Here is a 21,865-nt window from a genome sequence, read left to right on the forward strand (position 1 = left end):
CAAAAAGTATTTGTACCGTTTGCACTGCTATGCCTTTTCAGGATGAAACATAAATAAAGTAAATCAAGTCTCAAGATCACATGGGAACCAAACCTCTCCTCCATTAAGAATATCTAGTTATAACCGAGCAGTCTGTCCTACAATTTTCACTGATTTCTGGATTTGGCTGAAGAAACCTGTGTGCACTGTGATGAAAGAATACAAAAGTAATCTCCAACATTAGATCTTCAAACGAAAAATAAATATACATTAGTCTCGAAACATTCCATTACATCATTAATACAGTGACTGAAATACTCACACAATTTTATGTAGAGGTCTGTTTGGTTATACTGTAGCAGCTCTTCTCATAGGCTGCAGATTTATCAATAAATCCGTCGACCATCATCTGGACCTGTTGCTCTGCACTACGAGACACCGGAGTCAACATAGATGAGTTTACTGATGTTTTCATTGGTTTTCAGGGTCCAGTTAAAATACATGTCTTTGGACACGGGAAACATATTTAACTATAATGACACTGTCAATGTCACTTTCAATATGCCTCCAAGTGGATTTTAAGGCCATTCAATATAAAAATGTGTTCAGAATCAAAAGGATTTATTAAAAGCCCCATTATTGAGCTATGACTATTATTCCTGCATTGATGAAACGGGTGACTGTTACTAGCATAGGGGGAAACACAGTAAATCATCTCTATTTAAAATTGTGTTACCTTGTGTGCTGATTGCTGACCATTTTGAAGCTGGAGTGTAACACGTGTGACATTGTAGTTTTATTTTACTCTTTCTTTCCACTCCTTTTTCTCAGCTGCAAACTTCTTCCTATCCTTTACAAGTCTGTCCTTGTGGTGGGCCTTATATTTAGGACACTATTGCAGGCAATATAAATCCTTTTTGGCATGATATCTTTTAACATTGCATGTCACCTTCTTGTCTTCAGAAGGAGGTACACAGTACTTGATTAACATTTAAAACATGAGTCTGTCAGAGTATATCAGGCAACATGGAGATGGTCAATTGTTAGCAGAGATCTTGTATAGTTTGGCCTATAATATAGTCAGTATTATTGGATAGTTTTAAAACTTGACGGAACCATCAATTTCTATTTACAGTTAAAGCTCACGTCAAATGTACATTCACCCTAACATACCTTTTGATATGGACTGAATGAATCTCAAAGTGAACTAACTCCAAGTTTTAATTGTACCTGGTTTCTGTGCATTAACTGCCCAACATAACAGGTTATGGTGAAACATGTCAACTTGTACCTTGCTCTGTCCTACAATCTTTACAGGTTTCTGGATTTGGCTGAAGAAACCTGTATGCACTGCAATGAAAGAATAACAAATTAATCTCCAATATTAGATTTTCAAACGAAAAATAAATATACATTTGTCTCAAAACATTCCATTGCATCATCAATACAGTGACTGAAATACTCACACAATTTAATACTTTTCCATTAACTTCTTTGAGGTCTTCTTCCGAACAGTCATCCAGCTTCATCTGCATGCTGGTGAGGACATCAGCTGTGGAGACATTTCTGTGTTTTTTCCCCAAAAGCAGAGGAGGAAAGTACCCCAGAGCAGCGAGCCGGTCCAACTGAAAGGGAAATAAGTAAATGCAAGTCATGAAGCCTGAATTTCATAACAGAAAAGTATGAAGATCCATGTGTTGATCAGAACATGAAATGACTACTTTCGTGATTTCTTGGACGGTTTTGACTCTACAGTATGATATCTTGGGGGATTAGCTCAGATGGTAGAGCGCTCGCTTAGCATGCGAGAAGTAGCGGGATCGATGCCCGCATCCTCCAAAAATTTATTTTCAAAAGAGAAACACACTAATATATATATTTTGCGTATATATATATACGCAATATATATATATATATAAAAAAAAAATATTCATCAAGTCTAAATTAGCGTGACTTGTTTTTGTTTGTGGTCGTTGGACTACCGATATCACGGCAGTAAAAATATAGAGAAGCCTCACCTCATAGTTATTTGTCATTCGAGATCAATACATTTCAATGTAGGAGACAGTTTTAGGCAGAAAAAGTGTAGTTTTTAATTCCAAAAGGCAGCACATGTACTAGCCAATTATCAGATCCGTATTAATATACGAGTTACTGATTCACAACATCTACGTTTACTATTATAGTATAGTTTTTGAGGTTACCATTGCTGGTAACATAACATCTTGGCAATTCAAGTACATGAACTACATTACGGAAATGAACTCATAAGTTAGTAGGACGACATTGTTAAACAACATACCAGGTTATTACACATGCGCTGCTCCACATGAAAGTGGCTTGTCAGCATACATCCTCAATAAGTGTAGATGTGTTGATGGTGCCACCTACAGGAGAGGAGAAATGCTGCTGACATTTTAAAAACCGCAGGGAAACGGAGCAGTTTTTTCTTTTAAAGTTTTAAAAACCCTGCAAATTCTAATGCATATAAGAGTTATTGTGTTAACTACAAAACTATACTATATCTATAGCTGAATACCGGGAAGAGGAGGTTCGTGTCTCCCTCTGCCTGCAGACAGCACACATATTAAAGTGATGCACTGTTACTTTTCTCATCCGTTGGTAGCGCAAGTAGAACTTCTACTCCAGGTCCAGTATTTAACATATGAACTCTACTATAAAAATAAAAAAAAAAAGTACTCAAGGTCCACTTACTTGATTTTAACTAAACTTCTATTTGATCATGACCAAGGTTTTCAAAAGCTTTATGAAAAGCTCACAAAAACTAACGTTTAAAAACAAACAAAGAATGCACCTTTATGCCCTACCGTCACAGGGCTCTTGAAGTCTGGAAAATTATATATTATTTTACAATTTTTTTATAATATATCATTTTTTCCCTCTTTTTTTTTTTGTTGCAAAAATGCCAAACACGTGATGGTTCTACCTTTTCAAATGTGAGGAATTTCTGCTCTGCGGTTTTATTGTAAACTTACTGTAATTTATTTGGGTTTAAACAGGTAGTTGAACAGAACAAGCAGAAGACTTGAGACAAGCGTCATTTAAAAATAATAATTAGATGCAGCCCTAAAATGTTGTAATCTTTCAGGACATCAGTGGCTCCAGACAAGACGGTTCTGCCGTTGGGTAAAAGAGGCCGCCTCGCCTGGTTGATGGTTCTGCTCAAAAGAACATTACGTCAATGAATAACTATAACTGTTAGTTTAATACATTGAATTATAGTGAATAAAATCTGACGTGCAGAGGAATGAACACAAAAGAAAGTGAACAGAAGGGTCTGCAGGGTTGTAAAAAACACCCAGACATGAGTTCTTATCAGAAACCAACAGCAGTGAGAACAGTTCTGCTATTTGAGTGTTTTTCCCCCTAAAATGATGCTCAGCATTCTGGTTGTCCTGCGTTTCTTCTACAGTGCCACTCCCTCCATGAACAGAACATTCAGCTCGGCATGTGGAATAAATCCCCGCTGCCGTCCCTTATCAACTCAGGTTGTCCAAAAGCAAAAAAATAAAAAAAGTATCCGTTTTGTCTTTGTTTTCTTTCAATGTCAGTGCAGAGTTACAGCAAGCAGAAGCAGCAGAGGAGCGTCCCATCGGCCGGTCTCAGTGACGGAGGCGGTTCTGTCTGCTCTCTCTCTTCACATGAAGTCGTCTGAATCGTTACCGTCCTGCAAGCGAAAGGTAAAGAAGCACAAGTTAACGAAGCCAGAGCTGCTACCAAATACTTTTCTTTTTCTTGATCAAGTGGGACAACTTCTCTGTATATCTCACAACGCTTTAAATCAAAGCTCGTCCATGACATAAAAAGGTACTTTTATTCTTTTCTGCTTCATTATGGCAGTTAATCTAAATAATATGAGTGAGTGTGCTTCTTTTCATTAGACACTGATGCTATTTTATATAACAGTAAGAAAATACATCGTGACACATCTCTTTTCGACGACCCATTCAAGAATATAACTGATATTGAAAATAATTCTTACAAAACATGTAGCAAAAGCCATGACCTTTCCTTTCTGTCGATTCTTAAACAGAATATAGATTCATAGATTTGTCCTCACCTCGTTGGTGGTCATATTTTCACTCTTCATCAGTGAAGTGTAGTTCCTGGAGAGAGAAACCATAAGACATATAATGCATAATGTACACATAAGTGTACAGAGGCTTTAATAAAAACTCAGAGTATGTAGTACAGTTTTAAACTATTGGTTTCAGTAACAGCGTGAGTTCGCCATTAATGTAAAGACTTGAGTAAACTTTTTTTTAATTCAATCCAACTTTACTATAATAATATCATAGAAAAACAACAACAACAACAAAAATTACTTGAGTTCATCCATCTCCTTTTTCCTCTTCTGCTCTTCCTTCTCCTGCTTCTTCTGGTCTTGGAGCAGTGCTTTCTTCTCGTTCCTCTCCTCCTGGTCTCTCGCCTCTTTCTCTGCAGCCAGGTCGGGGAAGCTTTCTGCTTTGGTCTTCTCCAGGCGGTTTACCATCTCATTGATTTTCTTCTCCACAGCCACTATCTTCACCTGGGAAACACAGTGCAAACAAGATGCACCTCAGCTGGTGAGTCAGCGGTGATAACAGACTCATGACGTAGAATACAAGAAGAAAACAACCCGTCATGCGTTTGTTTGAGATACATTTCTACTGACCTCCTTCTGTCGAAAGAAGCCGATCTGTCCAACGTCCATGTCTCCGGTTTTCTTCAGGTTGGCCCAAGGTGTGTAAACCACTTTGATGTTGTTCATCTTACAGCCTGACAGCATTCAAAACAGTTTAATTTAACATACATATAAATATACACGTGTCACTCACAAAAAACAGCAGAAAAGGGCATCAACAGGATGATTTGTCAGGGTAAGAGGAACTGTTTTGTTTAATACAGCACAAGTCACTCCCTCAAATCAGCTGTGAGAATCAAGACTCTTATTCTGAAACCCATCGGTGGGGGCTGATGCCCGATGCCAATCGCCCAAAGACATTATCAGGAAGCGGATCTTTACCTTGGATGCTGTTGTTCTTCACCAGCTGTGCACAGTCTATCAGCACCTCGGGGGGAATTTCATCTATGGTCTGACCCTAGAACATAAAAACAATTTTACATTGTAGTTTAAGTGCTCAGAAGCAAGAAAAAAATGTATTTAATCAACAAGATCTGGCCCTGTCTGCTGTATTCATGGACTAAAAAACACTTTAAATCAACCCGAGCATCACTGTTGTCTCATTTGAGCCGTTTAGCCCAAGGCTTCATGTAAACTGACCAAAGATAAAGATAGATAACATACGCTTGTCCAAAAGCCAATCCTAATTAGTGTTGGATAAAAAAAAAAGATTCAAAAATCTACCAGCCACTCAATAGAGAACAATTGTTTTCTTGGCTAGTGAGTAAAGCAAATCCAGCAGCGACTTGCACATTTGACCAGCATTTAGCTGGTACTTATTTCTAACCCTTGAACTCAACACTGTATCACCAGGACCCAAGACATGATTGTGTACTTCACATTCAGGATTTCAGGTTCACTGGGCTGACTCTTTACCTTTGGCAGTCTCAGGTAAACGTGAGCCGAAGACAGTTTGTCCACATGAAACCTGGACGTAGGAAAAAAATACAGAATTAAACTTGTGTTATTCATATTTATCTTAGTTGTGCTTACAAACTATTCATTACAAGATATTAAGTGTCATCTGTGAAGCAACGTAAGTGTTGACACTTGAGTCTCACCAGATGTCTTCAGGCCATCCGTACTTTATTAGATCCTCGTCTGCAAAAACAATGACATGTGGCATCAAATAGAAGTCCAACCATCAATAATCAGAGTGACAACACAAGACATATATGTCTATAAATAAAAAACATAAAAAAAGGGTGTGTGTGTGTGAGAGAGTGTGTGATCTAATAACGAACTTACTTTCATATTTGTCTTTCCCCATGTAGATTGTGTAGTGAGGGTTCACCACTGAGAGGGAAACAATACACAGTTAGTTACTGATTGAAGCAGCAATAAATGCTGGCGGCACGAAACACAAAAAAACACAGTCACATAAAATGAGAAATAATAAAAAAGTATTGGCTAACCAGGCTACGCGCTAGCTGCTGCATCGTTAACGTTACTCACCGGTACTTGTGAAGTAAAACACCATTTTACGTGAATCAAACTCGCCACTAAAATACGAATGTGAATTGTATACAGCTTGAAAGCTAATGCAGCTAATTATCAACACAAATAAATATAACGAGCTGCGTTCCGCCTGGTTCGTTGCTGTTGTCACTTTTCTCGTGTACAAGTTGACCTGGGAAGTCCTTGCCCAGCTGCGCAAAGCGGCAGTTACCGGTCAGGAAGTGCCCACATTTGTTTTACAAAATAAAAGCTTGACGTTCCAAAATGTTCCAAACATTCGACGCAATTGGAAAAGAAAACGCAAGAAACAATACTTTCACAAAATAAATGTTTAATATAGAAGTTGTGTCTAACTTCACGCAATATATGTGAATACAACACGTTTTAATTCTGGACCGTTACATGCGTGATTGTCATTTTATAAACGACTATCTTTTATTTTGAAGGCAAGAACCAGAAGTCTTTTACTGTTGTAAAATAAAATATTCAGCGTGTTTCCGTTTCCTGTCCGTTTTTTTTTTTTTAGAGACTGGCGCGCGCTGTTCAAACACATTCAAAACAGTGAGTAGAAACGCGGGCAGAATAAGCAGCGACTCAAACTTTATACCGACATTTATTATTTTATACAGAACCGCAGACGTGTTTGGTAAGTTATATTATTCATGGTTTAAGGTTCACGTTTTGGTGTTTGGTGCGTTGCTTCTCTTCTACATGGTGCATTTACGTAACGTTGAAAGTAAGTGAATCCTATGTTAACTTAAGCTAACAAGCATGACGTTTAGATGTAATGTTATGTATTGGCTTTAAAACAGAGACACACGTTGAAACAAACGGGGGAAATGTGATCAATATCGACACGTTAGCTAATGTTAGTTTGTCATCTTTTGTAAAAGCTAATCATCCCGCCAATTACCCACCGCGCTTTATTATCTCACGCAACACAAGCTCACGTTTGTGCGCAAACATGATGAAATACGGTGTCATGTGGAACTGAGAACACACATCGATACCATTAGTAAAGTTAGGGACCCAATCACCCCGCCGTGTAGTTTAATGTTAGCTAACTACGTCACCTCCAGCTCCATGCACTTTTAGCTTGTGTTAAATTAATTAAGGTTAAACACAAAATATTCCTAAATATTCATTGTAGTCTGTGACTTCATTCTACTACCAATAAGACGAATTGTCACACTGCTCATAGTGGCTGTTATTGTTTTATATTCTTTCTTTTTTTTCAAAAATAAAAGAATGTTACTTGACCAAAACTTGATGCAGCCCTCCATCATAAGTCAATGAAGACCTACTAATGTTACTGTGTGTGTGTTTGTGTAGGGAGGAAAATGATTCCCACTGTTACCAGGAAGAGGAAGCTTTCCTCGCTGGACTCTGACAGGTGAGTTGTGAACACACTGGTTACTCAAAATGTACTGGTACATTCAAATGTAATAACAACATGGACTCAGTTTTAATTACAGAAGCCAGTTTGAATAATTAGTTTACTTTGATTGGATAGTTCCTGATTTAAATCAAAGGTTTGCCAAGTTAATACTCTTATCCAACTCTATAGATAAAAGTTACTACTGCTGCCTGTCCTTGTGTGTGGCTTCTTTTGTTAAATGAAACATCACTTCTTTTGGTACTGGGACCCAAACTCTAATGTCAACACTACTATGGGAACTTCTGAAAACAATTCTTTACCCCATAAACAGTTGTAGTTATACTGTATATGATGAACTGCGTATCCATTCCTCATTTGTGTCACACATTTGAGCAGGTTATTGATTATCCCTGTGGCATTTGCTGTTTCTCGTTGTGACCGACCTTTTGTTACTTTAACTCTAGCCACCCGGCCAAGAACGGTGTAGGGAAGGAGTTGTCCCCCTCGAAGAGGAGCTCCCCCAGGAAGCCCCCACAGTCTCCGGCCAGGAAGAAGCCAGTTGGGCGCCCGATCAAGGAGAACTGTACCTCACCATTTCCACGTAGATCAGCAGGTAGGGTGGACTAGTGAAAAGAATGGTTTAGGGAGTCATTTTGGGTCAGCCGATGTGACTCTAAGTCTACAGTAATGTGTTCAAATGGAAGAGTTAGGACATGCTGCAAAATTACTATTCTTCTTCACCTTTTCCACACACGTTCTCTCAAACACATCTAATCTTTATCTGTTTGTCCACCTTTTTTAAATTTTTTTTTTAACTAGGCTCTCCAGCCAAATCACCGTGTGCATCTCCAGTTCAACTTTCCATGGTTACAAGTTCCTTCTATGGCCAGAAGAAATCCGTCTATCTCACTCCACTAGAGAGGAAGGCAATAAAGGACTCGCTGCCTTCTCCCCCACGTCTTCTTACTCCCCCTCCTTCCCTGGAGAAAAATAAGAACAAGAGGAATGTTAAAAAAGGCAGCAAGCAGAAAAAGGTGGCTGCAGCATCTCGCAATGTGGGGAAGATGGGTACCAAAGGCAAGGCGACCTCTTCAAAGACGATCAAACTGTCCAAACCTAACAGCAGGTTTGTTCCCTTTTTAAGTCAGTCGTAGCTGCTTCGTTGGTGCTACTACAGCTTTCTGACACCATTTTGTAGTTTCTTCGACATTACCGGTGTCTTTATTTACCAACACAAGCATAGTTATAATTTCAATTTTGTTTTTGCGACCATTGCATCATTTATTTCAACAGTGTTGCTGCTAAACCTGCGGCCAGTACAATCGCTGCTTCCGCTAGCGGCAATAAGCCAGCCGAGTCCAGAAAAGCAATCACCATCACTTTCAACAGCCTGAAGCCCAAACCGAAGATTTTTGTAGGAGCCGCTTTCTTCAGTTCCGGGAAGAAACCGACATCTATGTACAAGAAATCTGCACCAAAATCTTCAACCAGGCCAGCGTCGGTCCCAAAAGGCAAAACTGTCCAGCTGCAGGCTGAAAGTGAGAAATCAAAGCCACCGGCTCCATTGGTGAACCAACAACAGAATCACCCTGAACCGGTGAGAGAAGCCATTCTATATGTTTTTAATGTGCAGGCAAGAGACTGTGTCTGAAGGGTCCTTGTTGGGATGTAGAGGATGCTTTGATTTGAGCAATTATTGGCTTGTATTAATATTGTTTTAACTGACGCATGTCATGCCTTAATGTCTAACATTGATGGTTGATCTGAGGCATGTACAAGTTAAGATGCAATCAGAAAGTCCCACACCACAGTGGTTGTTCTTCAGATTTGAAATGTCGAGTTGATGTTCTGTTCTCCTGGTTATTGCCGACAGACCGATGTCCAGCCGGTCAGGACTGAAGAGAACCAGTCGAGCACACAGCGGAGAGCAAAGTTTGAACCGTCAGACTGGATGGACTTCGTTAACGAAGAGCCTAAATCTCTACAGACATTCAGGTGGCCCCAAATCTCAATTTAAAAAAATGTCTTCCCAAATTGGGAAAACATTGTTCAAGCGGACAGAACAATCTGAATGATGATTTAGCGATACACCATATTTAACTGCATTCTTTCAGATCATCAATGACCTTCATCTTTCTCCTGCAGCTCTCCTAAAATGTTGTCGGAGAAATATGGGATCACCAAGGAGCTGAAGCTTGTGTTGACGAGGACCCCGACAGCAAGTCCTGCCTCCACGGCCCTATCTCTCAGTCCTCAGGTATAGCAGAAGTATACACACATGCTCACAGATACAGTTGCACAGGAGTTCTTTTTCTGGTCCTTCGTATGTTTAACAACTCAATTATTTAACTTCAGTGTAATATAACTTTACTTTAGCTGCAGTCCATCATTTGTAGCTGAATATCTATCAGAGCTCCCACCCTTTCTAGAGAGCTGGGACATTTTTAGTGATGATCACGTCGTACACTAATGAAGCCCTTTTTAAAATTTGTATTATTGCTACCTAAATTTTGCTTACTGACAGATCTAGACTGAACTTTGCATACTTATATGTACGCTTCAAAGTTAAGAGTTGAGTTTGCTATGATTATAACTGCCACGAACTCTTATCAGTTTATCCCACCATATTGCACAAGTAATATTGAGAGGAGCTACCACTAAAAAAAAAGCAACATTTCACATCATTTTATGGGCCATTTTACTGTAATGATGAAACATTACAAAGGAAGAGACCATGGCATCTCAATTCATTGTTTTGAACCTGGCTTCATATTCATAATTTTGCAACTCTCAACAATAACCAACACACATTTGAAACTATCACAAATCAAACACAGGATGCTGACAGTGTATGGGGTTAGTTCAGTCTCATTGAGGACAAATGCACACAGAACAATTCACAAATATATTTGATTTACAAATGCACACAGAAGGATTCACAAATGCGGACAGAACAATTCACAAAAATTCACAAATCTGGTTTTTCTATTTCTTTGTGGAATTGTATGCATTTCTTTGCGGATCGCACTGCATTTCTTTGTGAATAGCTTTGCATTTACGAGTGGCTTTTTTAAGACTCCCCTGTCTTTCTGTGTACATTTGTCATTAATGAGACTGAACTAACCTCATAACAGTGCTCTTGGCCGTGTGTATGTCTTACAATTGCCACCTCCCTCTTGTTGGGGATGTCTAACGATTTAGCACAATGTTTGCATCTTGCTTTCTTTTCCCATTTGAAATCCACCAACCGACCAGGCTTAAGTCGAGCCCTTTTGATCACAAAAAGATACCCGTAGTGTGTTGGGCTCGCTTTGTAGTACAGGCCTCAGGTTGCATGGGAACCGTGCTAATGGTGATGACCTCATTATTCAACAAACCCTCATTTTCTTGATTTCTGAGTTTCTGCTGCAGCTGTTCATAATATTGAACTCTCCTTCTTCCAGGACGGTGGCTATGAACCCATGTTTGACCTCAGTGAGAGTAGCTCCCCCAGTGCTGCCGCCAGCCCACCCAAAGGTACACGGACACACAACGCTGTTAACTCTTTCATAATCATGGTTCAACATCTGGAGCTGATTTTCACTCTCACTGACATCAGTAGTTATAACCGGTCCCCTCACTTTGTTTTCTTTTGTTTTCTTTTAAAATAGCACTCTTGTTCCATGAAAGCTTTATTTTTAAAAATATGTATTTTTTTGTATTTTCTCCACAGACTCTGCAGCAATGTATCCCATCTTTGGCTCTGCTTCAAAGAGGTGAGACGTCCACCAGTCATCAACCGCTAACACGGCACAATGAAAGATTTCTTATATGAAACAAAACAGCGAATTTGGCACCGTATTCCCAACATATGAGGTAAAGCTTTGAAGGTCTGGCAAAAGAGGATGGAAATGTTTCTTCAAACATGTCTACTCTCTTCAGTAAAAACAAGGGATATGAGAAGCCAGAGCAATGAAGCTTTAGAAACAGAAGCTCTGAAGAGAGCAGTGGCTGGCCTACTTTTTCATGGATTTGGACATAAGCGTAAGAGTCCCAAATAAGGATTACAAATAGGTGTTTAGTGTTTTTGTGTTTCATAGCTTCTGTCACTTTGAGTGCCACATCAAAGTCTTTTGAGGCTGTGTATTTTGCATTAGCGCACTAACACCACAGTGTTCTGGTATTGTAGGTTCAAGAATGCAGCTCAGCGACCACCAGTGTCCTGCAGCACGCCCTCCGGCCCGATGACGCCCCTACAAACTACTTCTGCACTCAAGGAGAGACCTGTTCGCAGGAGGAAAGAGAAACAGGATGACGACCAGCTTATTATCGTATGTTCATCTTTATATGTTTAGCTGTGCCGAGTGGATCACTAGATTTTGGTACATATTTGAGCCCAAAACATTTGAGAGTCCAGAGTTACCATCAAGCCCACACTCGCACTAACCACACTCCCTGAGTAAATGCTACCTAATTTTTTAGGGGGGAAGCAGGTCTACTATATGCATTTGGAAGTTATATTCAGGATGTCAAACTAATTAGGCAGTGAAAACAGGTTAAAAAAAACAGTGACATTAAGGAACCAACTGTTCCTGTAAAGCCGGTTCGGACACTGCTTGAAGCTGGCCGATGCTTCACTACGATTGGTCTATTTCCCTCCTTTTATTGGACCGTTGACTGCATCGTTTATGTATTTCCCCGCCCAGGACGCAGGTCAGAAGCAGTTTGGAGCGACGACCTGCAGCTCATGTGGAATGGTTTACAGTGCAGAAAACCCAGAGGACCATTTCCAGCACACCCAGTTCCACCAGCGCTTCCTCGACTCCATCAAATTTGTGGTAAAACTTCTTTCCTCCACTGAATTCTCTGGTAGTGAGACAACTACATAGATGATCCATTTATGAAACCAGCAACGCATCGATACTGATATTTGTCCGATGCTGGTTCGAGTATCTGATACCATCATTTTAGTAAATATCTATTTGTTGTATTTGTTTTTTAGGAAAGCAATGTTTAAGTCGAGCCTGATGTTGCCTTGCACATACGATAATCCCAGTCAGTTCCACTCAGTGAGGCATAGAGCTTTTAATTAAACACTGGTGTTGATTATTGGAACTGAAAGTGCAGGATTTTCTGTTTGAAACACAACTAATTCTTTCCATTCTAATATACTTGTATATTAATCCTGATTTAAACAGTGCTATAACGTCTCTTATTAGTTGTGCCACTTCCTTATCTAACTTGTGCTATTTACTGTCCCTTCAGTATCTTATCCTTTTTTTTTTTTATTCAAAGTAGTTTCGTGTTTCTCAGCGATATTCTGCCAAAGCTGCTGGCATGCGTTTGTTCCATGGGGAGGTGAGTTTGTTCGCCGCTGTTGGCTTGTAACTGCAGCTTCTTCTCTCTGTTGTGCTTCCAGGGCTGGAAGAAGGAGCGGGTGGTGGCAGAGTTCTGGGATGGAAAGATCCTCCTCGTCATGCCAGATGATCCCAAATACGCCATTAAAAAGGTGTGGGTTTGCACTTTAGCTGGTTTCTCACAGTGTATGTATATGCTGTGAAGTTTGTCTCCACTTCAGTCTGTAAAAATCGTCAAACATTTCCCTGTTCACTCCAAAGTTATTCATATCTGATGTGGTTTGAGAGAAACGGCTTGATTTTTCAGAAGTGTACAAAGTTGCTTTTCCAGGTGTGATTTTCATATCGTCTTCCTCACAATGTGTGCTTGTTTTCAGGCTGAGGATGTGCGGCATGTCGCGGACAATGAGTTGGGTTTCCAGCAGCTGACCCTGAGCAGACCCACGCAGGCCAAAACCTACCTCTTCATCAGCACCGAGCGCATGGTGGTGGGCTGCCTCGTCGCCGAACCCATACGTCAGGTATGGCTGGAGAAGTGTGTGTGTGTGTGTGTGTTTGTTTATGTTGGCAGATCCAGTCCCATTCCATCACTTTTGTTATTTGTCCATTAAGACCTTCGAACAGCGGTTCCCAACACTTTTGGCACAAGTCCACCAGGTTGTGACAACACAAACGTTATTGACATGCGCTTTGAGTAGAGAAGTGTTTGCTATCTCAGAAACCCCATGGTTAGAGTCACTGCCTTCTTAATAGTCTTGATATAAACCAGAAATCCATTTGGTTAATATTATATTAGCGTCTGGATGGGTGACGGCACTCACCACCTCCACAAACTAGTTTTCTTTGGGCAAAAGACAAATAAAATCAACTCAAAAAAAAAAAAAAAAAAAAATGCATTCTATATGCCGTTCTTACGTTTTTTTTTTTTTTTTTTTTATAACTGTTGCCAATAAGTAAAATCATTTGGACCAGCTTTTTATTTTGTATCCTGTTGACTTTGACCTAAAACAAACCCATTTCCCCTCATGAATTGTCAGCTTGCATCATTTCGGAGCTGTGACTTTGGGACTTAAACAGGTGAGGGTACATTGTGCTGGTCCAGTGCCTTATGTTGACCATCACCCACGTGTCCCTGCAGGCCTACAGAGTCCTCGAGCAGCCGGACCAAGAAAAAGACATGACGAAGGACGACTTCATGGAGCGACACCGAGCCTGGTGCTGCTCCACCGTCCCAGAACAAGCTCTGTGTGGCATCAGTCGCATCTGGGTCTTCAGTCTGGCCCGGCGCCAGAGCATCGCAACGCGCATGCTGGACACCGTCAGGTACGAGGCCACGCGCAATAATTTGGGAAAGTAATTTAAAAAAAAAGGCCAAAATGAATGCTTACGGTGGCCAGCTAGGGTTTCACAGCAGGTATTCATTTTCTTTTGTAAATTAATTCAACTAACCTATGTTGTTCCTACGACAATAAAACTGTGTCGTCTCTTTCCAAAAGTTGAAGAGTGAAAACCGTCGAAAGGTCACCATCAGTATATCAGACTTTAAGAGATGTTTTTTTTACCGTTATGATCATTACCAGTGAGCTGCTAAAACCAACTTTATTATAAATATCCTTATGTACACAATTTCACTCGTCATCAGGATTAATACCAAGCGACGCAAAACTTATTGTAAAATCTTCTAAAAGTTGTCCCTCATACTTTTATTTTCTCTACGCTTGAAAACGATAAAATACAGTAATATTTCCATGTGGCGCGACCAAGCAGAGACTGCTTTATCTCAAATTGCCAGCAGTGCGCGATCAATTCCCTAAACTTAAACTGAGCCATATACTGTACTAGGGAATTGCCAACACATGGAAGAACAGACTTAAAAAAATCTTAAAATATTGTTGGAACAGAGCCAGTATAATTTCCCTCTTTTTACATAATTCCGTCTTCCTTGTTTTTTTTTAGGAGCACCTACATGTACGGCAGCCATCTCACCAAGGATGAAATCGCTTTCTCTGACCCGACACCTGATGGCAAACAGTTTGCAACCAAGTACTTCAACACGGCAACCTTCCTCGTCTACAACTTCGTTGCATGAAGTAGATGCACGGTTTAAAGGTGCATTACTGTTTCAAATTACTTGTTAAATTATAAGTACTGCATATTAACAGATCTTCAGGCAATTGTTAAATTGTCTTTTCATATGCAAGGAAATAAAGGTTCAGTTTTTTTGTTGATCAGGCTTTAGTTTGTAAGCTTCGGTTGTATAGCTATAACGCATTGTGTTCATGATTAAGTTGAGTTTTTAAAGGTTCATGATGCACCTGTTATTACTCAGTATTTATACTCTAATACTGTTGAATGTTTTCATTGGCAGTGTTTTCGATTCAGATGTTAAAATTCTGCTTAATGAGCTTGAAACTGAATGTCCCATTTTTGCAAAGTTTAATTTAAATGTTCAGATTGTTTGTTTTTGTTTTTTTCCTAGAAAGGAAAATGTTTATAAACTTTTTGAAATAGCGATGTTTTTGTTGTTTGAGCATTCTACTTTGTACATACTTAATAAACATCACCTTTTTTGTTTTATGATACTAAACGTGTATCTGCAAAGAAATCAAAGTAGTTCAACATTGTGTTCGCGATGCTGATTTCTCTTTCTTGCCAAGAGTTCTACCTCTGATCTGCTCGGTAACTATGAAAATAGGCTCAGCAGCCAGATGGCTTCGCACTAACACTGGAAACAGAGCCAAGCTAGCTGCTTTTCATTTTCATAAGCGAAGATAACTTATTTACAGACATGCTATCAATCTGCTCATCTAACTGAGCAACAACTACTTTCCACTGTTAGCCTTTTAAGTTTCTAATATTTAAAATTAATTGGTATGCATAAAAGATCTCGACCGCTAAACCTACAATTATAGTACAGCCACTGATACTTAGATGTATGCAAGGTATTAAAATAAAGAAGTAGAGCTCAAAAGTTTTATCAAGAAATATCAAAGTTTACAGAAGTGCAGAAACAAACGTACAATAAAGTAAAAACATTTACATACTAATGACATACACGCAAATGTTTATAGCAAAGACACCATACACATAAAAGGAAATGTGGTATAGAGTGACAACATAAAGATGTAGAGTAAAGATGAGCTTCTAAATGGAAAAAAACAAACTAGTGACTATGAGCACAGCCCGTCAGTTTGGCCGTGTATGCAACTTTTTAAAATATAAACCCCCGACAAAAAAAAGATCAAAATGCTGAATTATTTGTGAGACTCAGTCGATAACGATCACCTCACTGGGCGTTTTATCCAGCGGTGCGTTGCTCTCTAAAGCCTGGACGATCTGGGCGGCGGAGGGCCGGATCTTGGGGTCCTCGTTGGTGCAGAGGTAGAAGAGCTCCACCGTCCTCCGGTACGAGCTGCCCAGAGCCTCGAAATCCAGCACCGGCCTGGTCCCCAACTTCTCGTAGAAGGCGTCCTCGTCAAAGCTCTCCTCCATCGACTCATCTGCGGTTGAAAAGAAAAGTGTGTTTACAATCTTGGGTTTCGTATTTCTGTGCCCAAACTTTTTTTTTGGCATTGTGACACATTATCACAATCCGGATTCTTGATCTTTTCAACCAAAAGGTCATTCTTAAAGTAAAAGTGGGTCAACGTTGCAGAACGTTTTCTTTATCCATTTAATTTTCTTGGCGGGGGACCTGGCACGAGGTTAGGAATCATTGCTCCGTCTGCTAATGGAGCTCCATCCAGTCCAAATGAAGAGCAAGAATAATGATGAGCAGCTGCTGCATGAGAAAATCATCAAGCCTGATGATTATGGCCTTTTATTACTTTTACATTGATTAATTTATTTCACTTACTTTTATACAATGCCATTCTGATGCTTTTATAACTTTAAGATGCCATATTATTATTACATGCATTTTTTTTGCCATGCTATACTACTTTACTTTTTGGGACATGCTATATATGTATATAAAATACTTAAAAGAATGTTTAATTGGATAGTAGTATATTATGAAAAGTAATAGAATATATAGTGTGTCTCAGAGCGTCTCACCTTCAACCGCCCCCTCTTCATCCAAAATGTCCAGATGAGGAATGGCCAAGGTCATCATCTCCCACAGAGTGAGACCGTAGGCAAAGATGTCCGCCTTGTCGGTGACTTCTCCTTCCTCATCCAGAGCTTCTTTCGGTTTCCATGGCTCTGTGCCAATGTATTCGGCCTTTGGGTCTGACACTGAGGGCAGGAAGAAGAAACAAATTAACTAGATGGGCACAGTTGAAACACTGTGTGTGTCTAACGAGTTCTTCCTTGCTCATGCTACATCCTTTCCACTGAGTTTCATGAAAATTTGACCAGTAGTATTTCAGTAATTCTGCTGACAGACCACCTCCCCTTGGCAGAAGTAATTAAACCCAAATTGGACTGAACAACAATCTAATTACAAAACAATACATTCAATTTGTCGGTTTCTAAAATGGCCAATATTATTTAATTTTTTTAAAACAAGAACTCATGTTCTTGTTTTAAAAAAAAGCAAAGATCCAGAAGTTTGCAATTAGTTTCACATTAACAAAGTCAATCAATTTGATTAAATTATACTCTATGTGGATAGGCCAATTTCACAAATCAAAAGTTTGCCTCAGAGCTTTCCAATCTGCACAATAGATTGCAGAATCAGCTGCTTTATCATAAACAGTTGTCTCCAGTCCCATCCAAATGGTTGCTGCCAATTCTGTGCTTTTATCCATGATTAATCCCACTTGTAACACACACACATTTTGTAGGGGAATATTGTACTTTTTATTCCACCTTAATTTGATCTTTTTTATAGTATATGATTCGCTGCTGCCTCCAACCTGCAGTCAGAGCTCCAGGCTCCTCCTCCGGCTGCGAGCACAAACTGGGAGGCTGGAGCTCCCACTATCCTTCTCTCCAACCATCACGCAGGGAGTACCGTGCTAGATGTTCACATCAGCTACTCGTGGATTTGTGTTGAGAATGACACAAAGACAATCACTACCTCTCATGTTCTCATCCAGCTCCAGAGACACACCGACGTCACAGATCTTGACGGTCTCAAAGTCGCCCTTGATGACGACGTTACAAGACTTCATGTCACCGTGCAGCAGCTTTTTCTCGTTGTGGAGATACTGCGGAGAGAAACACACGCCTCGGTTTATTTAGTTGCTCATTTCTGATATTAAATTTGAAAGATGAGAATTTTAGGTACTTTAACTTTACTTTACTTTTCACATATACATTTTTGATGAATGTAATTACTTTACAGATTCAGATTACTATTACAAAATGCTTACGGAAAGACTGTATTGGTCCCAAGTAATCCGGCAGGACACAGTAACAAATAAGCTTGATAAACCCATTAAAGCATCAGAAATTATTTCAAAAATAATACAAAGTGGCTTTGGAGAGAGGCCGCCAGTGTTGCCGACATGGCAATTTTCTCATTAGATTTAGCAACTTTTGGAGCTAGCTAATTTCATTGGAATATAGTTTGCAACACATTTTGGAGTAAGTACATATGTCTTGGTGTCAGAATACAATTTTTCCAAGCCCTGCTAAAAACTAGTACCCACGTGACCTGATGTAGGTTTTTGCATGACGATGATGCTACATATACAGTTTATATACATCTTTATAGTCAGTATATAAGATTTCGGTCAGCATACTCCCAGTTTAGAGAAGCAGACAGGAGTACCTGCATTGAAATTAAGCAATGTACTGCTGTTGACGCCATGTTAGTTCGGATCCAAAAGTCTCACAATAACACGCAAGCTAACCGATCCATGCATCAGTAGACCAGCAACCTCCGTGATCTGCGAGGTAAAAGTACCGTTTGTGCCTCTGAAGAGAGCATAGTTAACAGCTTCAGTTCCATGTTGGAAAGGGCTATCTGATGGCAAGGTAAAGTGGTGAAATAGTCGACATAGACTTTTTGGTCTTTTCTTTGGTCAAAGAAACCGGAGAAGGGTACTGGAGGAATATGGAAAATGTGTGTTTTACCTGAAGGCCACGAGCAACATGCAGCGCTACTTTCTCTATGTTGGCAGCAGAGAAAGCGGTCAGGCCGTCCTCTTTCCTCTTCTCGATCAGGTCATTGAGGGACTGCTCTCCTCCGTACTCCATCGCCAGACACTTTGATCCATCTTTGGCCACGGCGATGGCACGAAACCCTTTGGTGTTGGAATAAGAATACAAAATGAACAATCCTGAAACTAACACAACATGGCAGAGCAAAATACAGATGCAAACAGAGCTATCAATCCCATACATACACCAGTCAACACCTAATTGATGTGCTTGGTGGGAAACAAGTCATTAAAAAAAGTCTATAAAGAATAAGTGTTTGTCCACCTGTAACACAGTGAGCGTACTGTACTGCTTACCAACAATGTTTGGATGATTAATTCCCTTCAGGACCTCCGCCTCCTCGTTCAGGCGCTTCTGGTAAACCGCCACCTGATTGGTTGCACACCTGGTGTTGATCTTCTTGACAGCCCAGGGAGACGCATTCAGCTTTCCCATTCTAGGATTAATTTGATCAACAATACAAACATTATTTACATACAGATGTGACCATGACCCAATGCAGTGGACTTGGGAAACGGTACAATTAAACAATGGTATTCTCAATTTATACTGAAGATGCATTAGCACATGGATTATTATTCTTTTAATGCACACAACTCCACCCTTAACTTGGCCCTTAAATGGTCTTGCGATTTAAAAGCAATACTGCACAGCCGTTACAATTAAATAACAAATTATTGGGGTCTCATGTCATCCATAATACACTTAGCAACTTTTTTTTCAATAAAATGTACATCTCAGAAGCGGTCCGGTCATTCTCACAGTAATCTTTAAATTGAACCATTTCTAAAAGCTAAGATCTTCTATAATTATTATTTTTTGGGGTGAATAATCAATACGATAAAACTGCAAGAGAACGTTTTAAAGATATCTAAAGCATTGATTTTAAAATGATAGGATCCAGGCAAGAAGAGGAGAAAGAGGAGCAATGAGGCGATAAGATGGCAGTTGAGGAGTAAAACAATGTGTTTGTAATCCGAGAAAACCTCACACCTGTTCATGAGGTAAACGTTGACTCCAGTCCCACAGCCCAACTTCTTCATGAAAGGTGAGGCCGGGATGGTGATCGGGGTTCCACCGCTGCTGGCAAAGCTCTTCTTTCGAGCGTTTTTGGGGGTCTTGAACGCACCCTCGGTGAATGTGGCAGGAGAGGCCATTCTGTCAAAGCACGACAATTAACGTAATAGTTACCATGGGAACAAGCATGTTGGGATACAGCCAATGACCCAAACACATATGATGTAACTATACTGACCAACACCATCGACTAAAGTACATTGGATTAGTTAGCAGGCTTGTGACATACTATTTATATGAAGTTAATATTTTATAGAAGTGATATTTTGATGTAGCCGAATTAACATCTGAACTGTCTCGTGTTCCACTTGCTATGTATGAACTTATATTTGTCTAAGTAAGACGAACGATTACGTAAAACAACCGACGCGACAATTATTATTTTTTTAAATGGAGGCTGTCATGATGCTCGTTGTGAAATAACCAAACGTAAAATGCCTCTAACGTGTAGGCCTAACGCTACGTTAAATCGAGAAATCGCGTCGGTATTTGACAGCTGCAAAATAAGTGGCAACTAAAATACAATAAAACCCGACATCGACTGTTAGATAAGGTGTTTGTCAACAACACCACAGTATTCAGTGACCATGTAACGGTCACCAAGAGCTCATTAACGTAGACCGCAAAGTTAGCATGGCCAGTAATTATTTTTGACACGTTACACATGATTTACGTTGTTTTCATGGTGTTTTGAGTGCGACGATTCAATAGTTTAGTCAACAAATCAAACGTTACCTGAGGTTTCTTTCAGTGTCGATTCAAAGCTGCTGTTTCTGATTAACCCGCGCGCCGAACGTTCAAAATGTTACTTCCGTGTCACGGCCTGGACGGAACGGAAGCCGCAGAGGAACAAACTGAACATGTCGTTTGCGACTGGAAATGTTAAACAGCAGAGTTTAGCTAAACTGCACGCCTGTTGTATTGATGTATATATATTTCAAAGACTATACAGATAATAATAATGTTTTACTGTGATTACAATCAGGGAACAGCATGTATTATATTTGAACATGATTTTAATCCGTTACAGTTGTAATACAGCTTTTCAGCACCTGAGGTCAGTGATGTTTTACAACTATGATACATTATGGTAGGAGGTTGCAAGCTGGTTTTCTGAAGGTTTTGCAAGTGGAATTATATAAATATTTATATCTCTATATATCTCTATATATAGTTATATATAGATATAATATATAGATATATATAGATCTCTACATATATTTATATATATAGAGATCTATATATATCTATATATATCTACATATATATATATATATATATATATATATATATATATATATATATATAAATATATATATATATATATATAGTTATAGATAGATAGATAGATAGATAGATAGATAGATAGATAGATAGATAGATAGATAGATAGTAATACTCATCAACATTGTTCCCTGACTTAGTAGATTTTTTTTCCTCGTTTCTTGCTTTTATTAATGAAAATGAAGTGTGTTTTGAGATTCAGGATTTAGGGTTTTAGGGATTTTCTAGTTCTCGAGAACTATATGACAGTACTTTATTTGTTTGCTCTTCATCACATGCATGTGTCTGTTCTCTCTTTAATGTAAGGAACTTGTCTGAAAGACTTTCACTCACTCAGACGATGAAGTTGACCCCGGCCTCGACTCTCATGATCCCATTATTGTTTCATCTCCTTCACATATATGGCAGATGTTCCCAGCTCGGTCCTCTCATTGTATGGAAGGATAACCGTTTCATTATGAGTGAGAGGAGCAGGAATGTGGTCTGATGACAACTAGACGTGGATGGGAACTCTGGTACTATTGCTTTCTTTCTCTCTTTCTCCCCATCTCTCGTTCT

The 21,865-nt window shown here is 39.5% G+C and overlaps 3 protein-coding genes across 3 annotated transcripts; 1 reads left to right on the top strand and 2 right to left on the bottom strand.

The window, feature by feature from the left end:
- Positions 1 to 2,984: 2,984 nt before the first annotated feature.
- ccdc25 (coiled-coil domain containing 25) lies at positions 2,985 to 6,266 on the bottom strand. Its single transcript, XM_079215993.1, has 9 exons — positions 6,119 to 6,266; positions 5,912 to 5,959; positions 5,725 to 5,764; positions 5,540 to 5,591; positions 5,006 to 5,081; positions 4,655 to 4,758; positions 4,326 to 4,528; positions 4,061 to 4,106; positions 2,985 to 3,667 (listed from the first exon to the last, which is right to left on the bottom strand). The coding sequence occupies exons 1-9, from the start codon at positions 6,141 to 6,143 to the stop codon at positions 3,638 to 3,640; spliced, it is 624 nt and encodes a 207-aa protein (XP_079072119.1). The 5' UTR covers positions 6,144 to 6,266; the 3' UTR covers positions 2,985 to 3,637.
- A 1,195-nt stretch (positions 6,267 to 7,461) lies between these two features.
- LOC306734422 (N-acetyltransferase ESCO2-like) lies at positions 7,462 to 15,208 on the top strand (the record flags this gene model as incomplete). Its single annotated transcript, XM_079215779.1, has 14 exons — positions 7,462 to 7,514; positions 7,964 to 8,112; positions 8,319 to 8,625; positions 8,793 to 9,096; positions 9,373 to 9,494; positions 9,645 to 9,756; positions 10,943 to 11,015; positions 11,212 to 11,254; positions 11,668 to 11,809; positions 12,185 to 12,316; positions 12,898 to 12,987; positions 13,213 to 13,356; positions 13,974 to 14,158; positions 14,792 to 15,208. 14 exons carry the CDS (start codon positions 7,462 to 7,464, stop codon positions 14,922 to 14,924), a joined length of 1,989 nt encoding a protein of 662 aa, XP_079071905.1. The 3' UTR covers positions 14,925 to 15,208.
- Positions 15,209 to 15,895: 687 nt separating this feature from the next.
- pbk (PDZ binding kinase) lies at positions 15,896 to 20,103 on the bottom strand (the record flags this gene model as incomplete). Its single annotated transcript, XM_079214853.1, has 6 exons — positions 15,896 to 16,335; positions 16,892 to 17,071; positions 17,859 to 17,988; positions 18,860 to 19,029; positions 19,243 to 19,382; positions 19,940 to 20,103. 6 exons carry the CDS (start codon positions 20,101 to 20,103, stop codon positions 16,103 to 16,105), a joined length of 1,017 nt encoding a protein of 338 aa, XP_079070979.1. The 3' UTR covers positions 15,896 to 16,102.
- Positions 20,104 to 21,865: the final 1,762 nt, after the last annotated feature.

The sequence above is a fragment of the Taurulus bubalis genome (genome assembly GCF_910589615.1).
Source record: "Taurulus bubalis genome assembly, chromosome: 3".
Classification (NCBI taxonomy): domain Eukaryota; kingdom Metazoa; phylum Chordata; class Actinopteri; order Perciformes; family Cottidae; genus Taurulus; species Taurulus bubalis.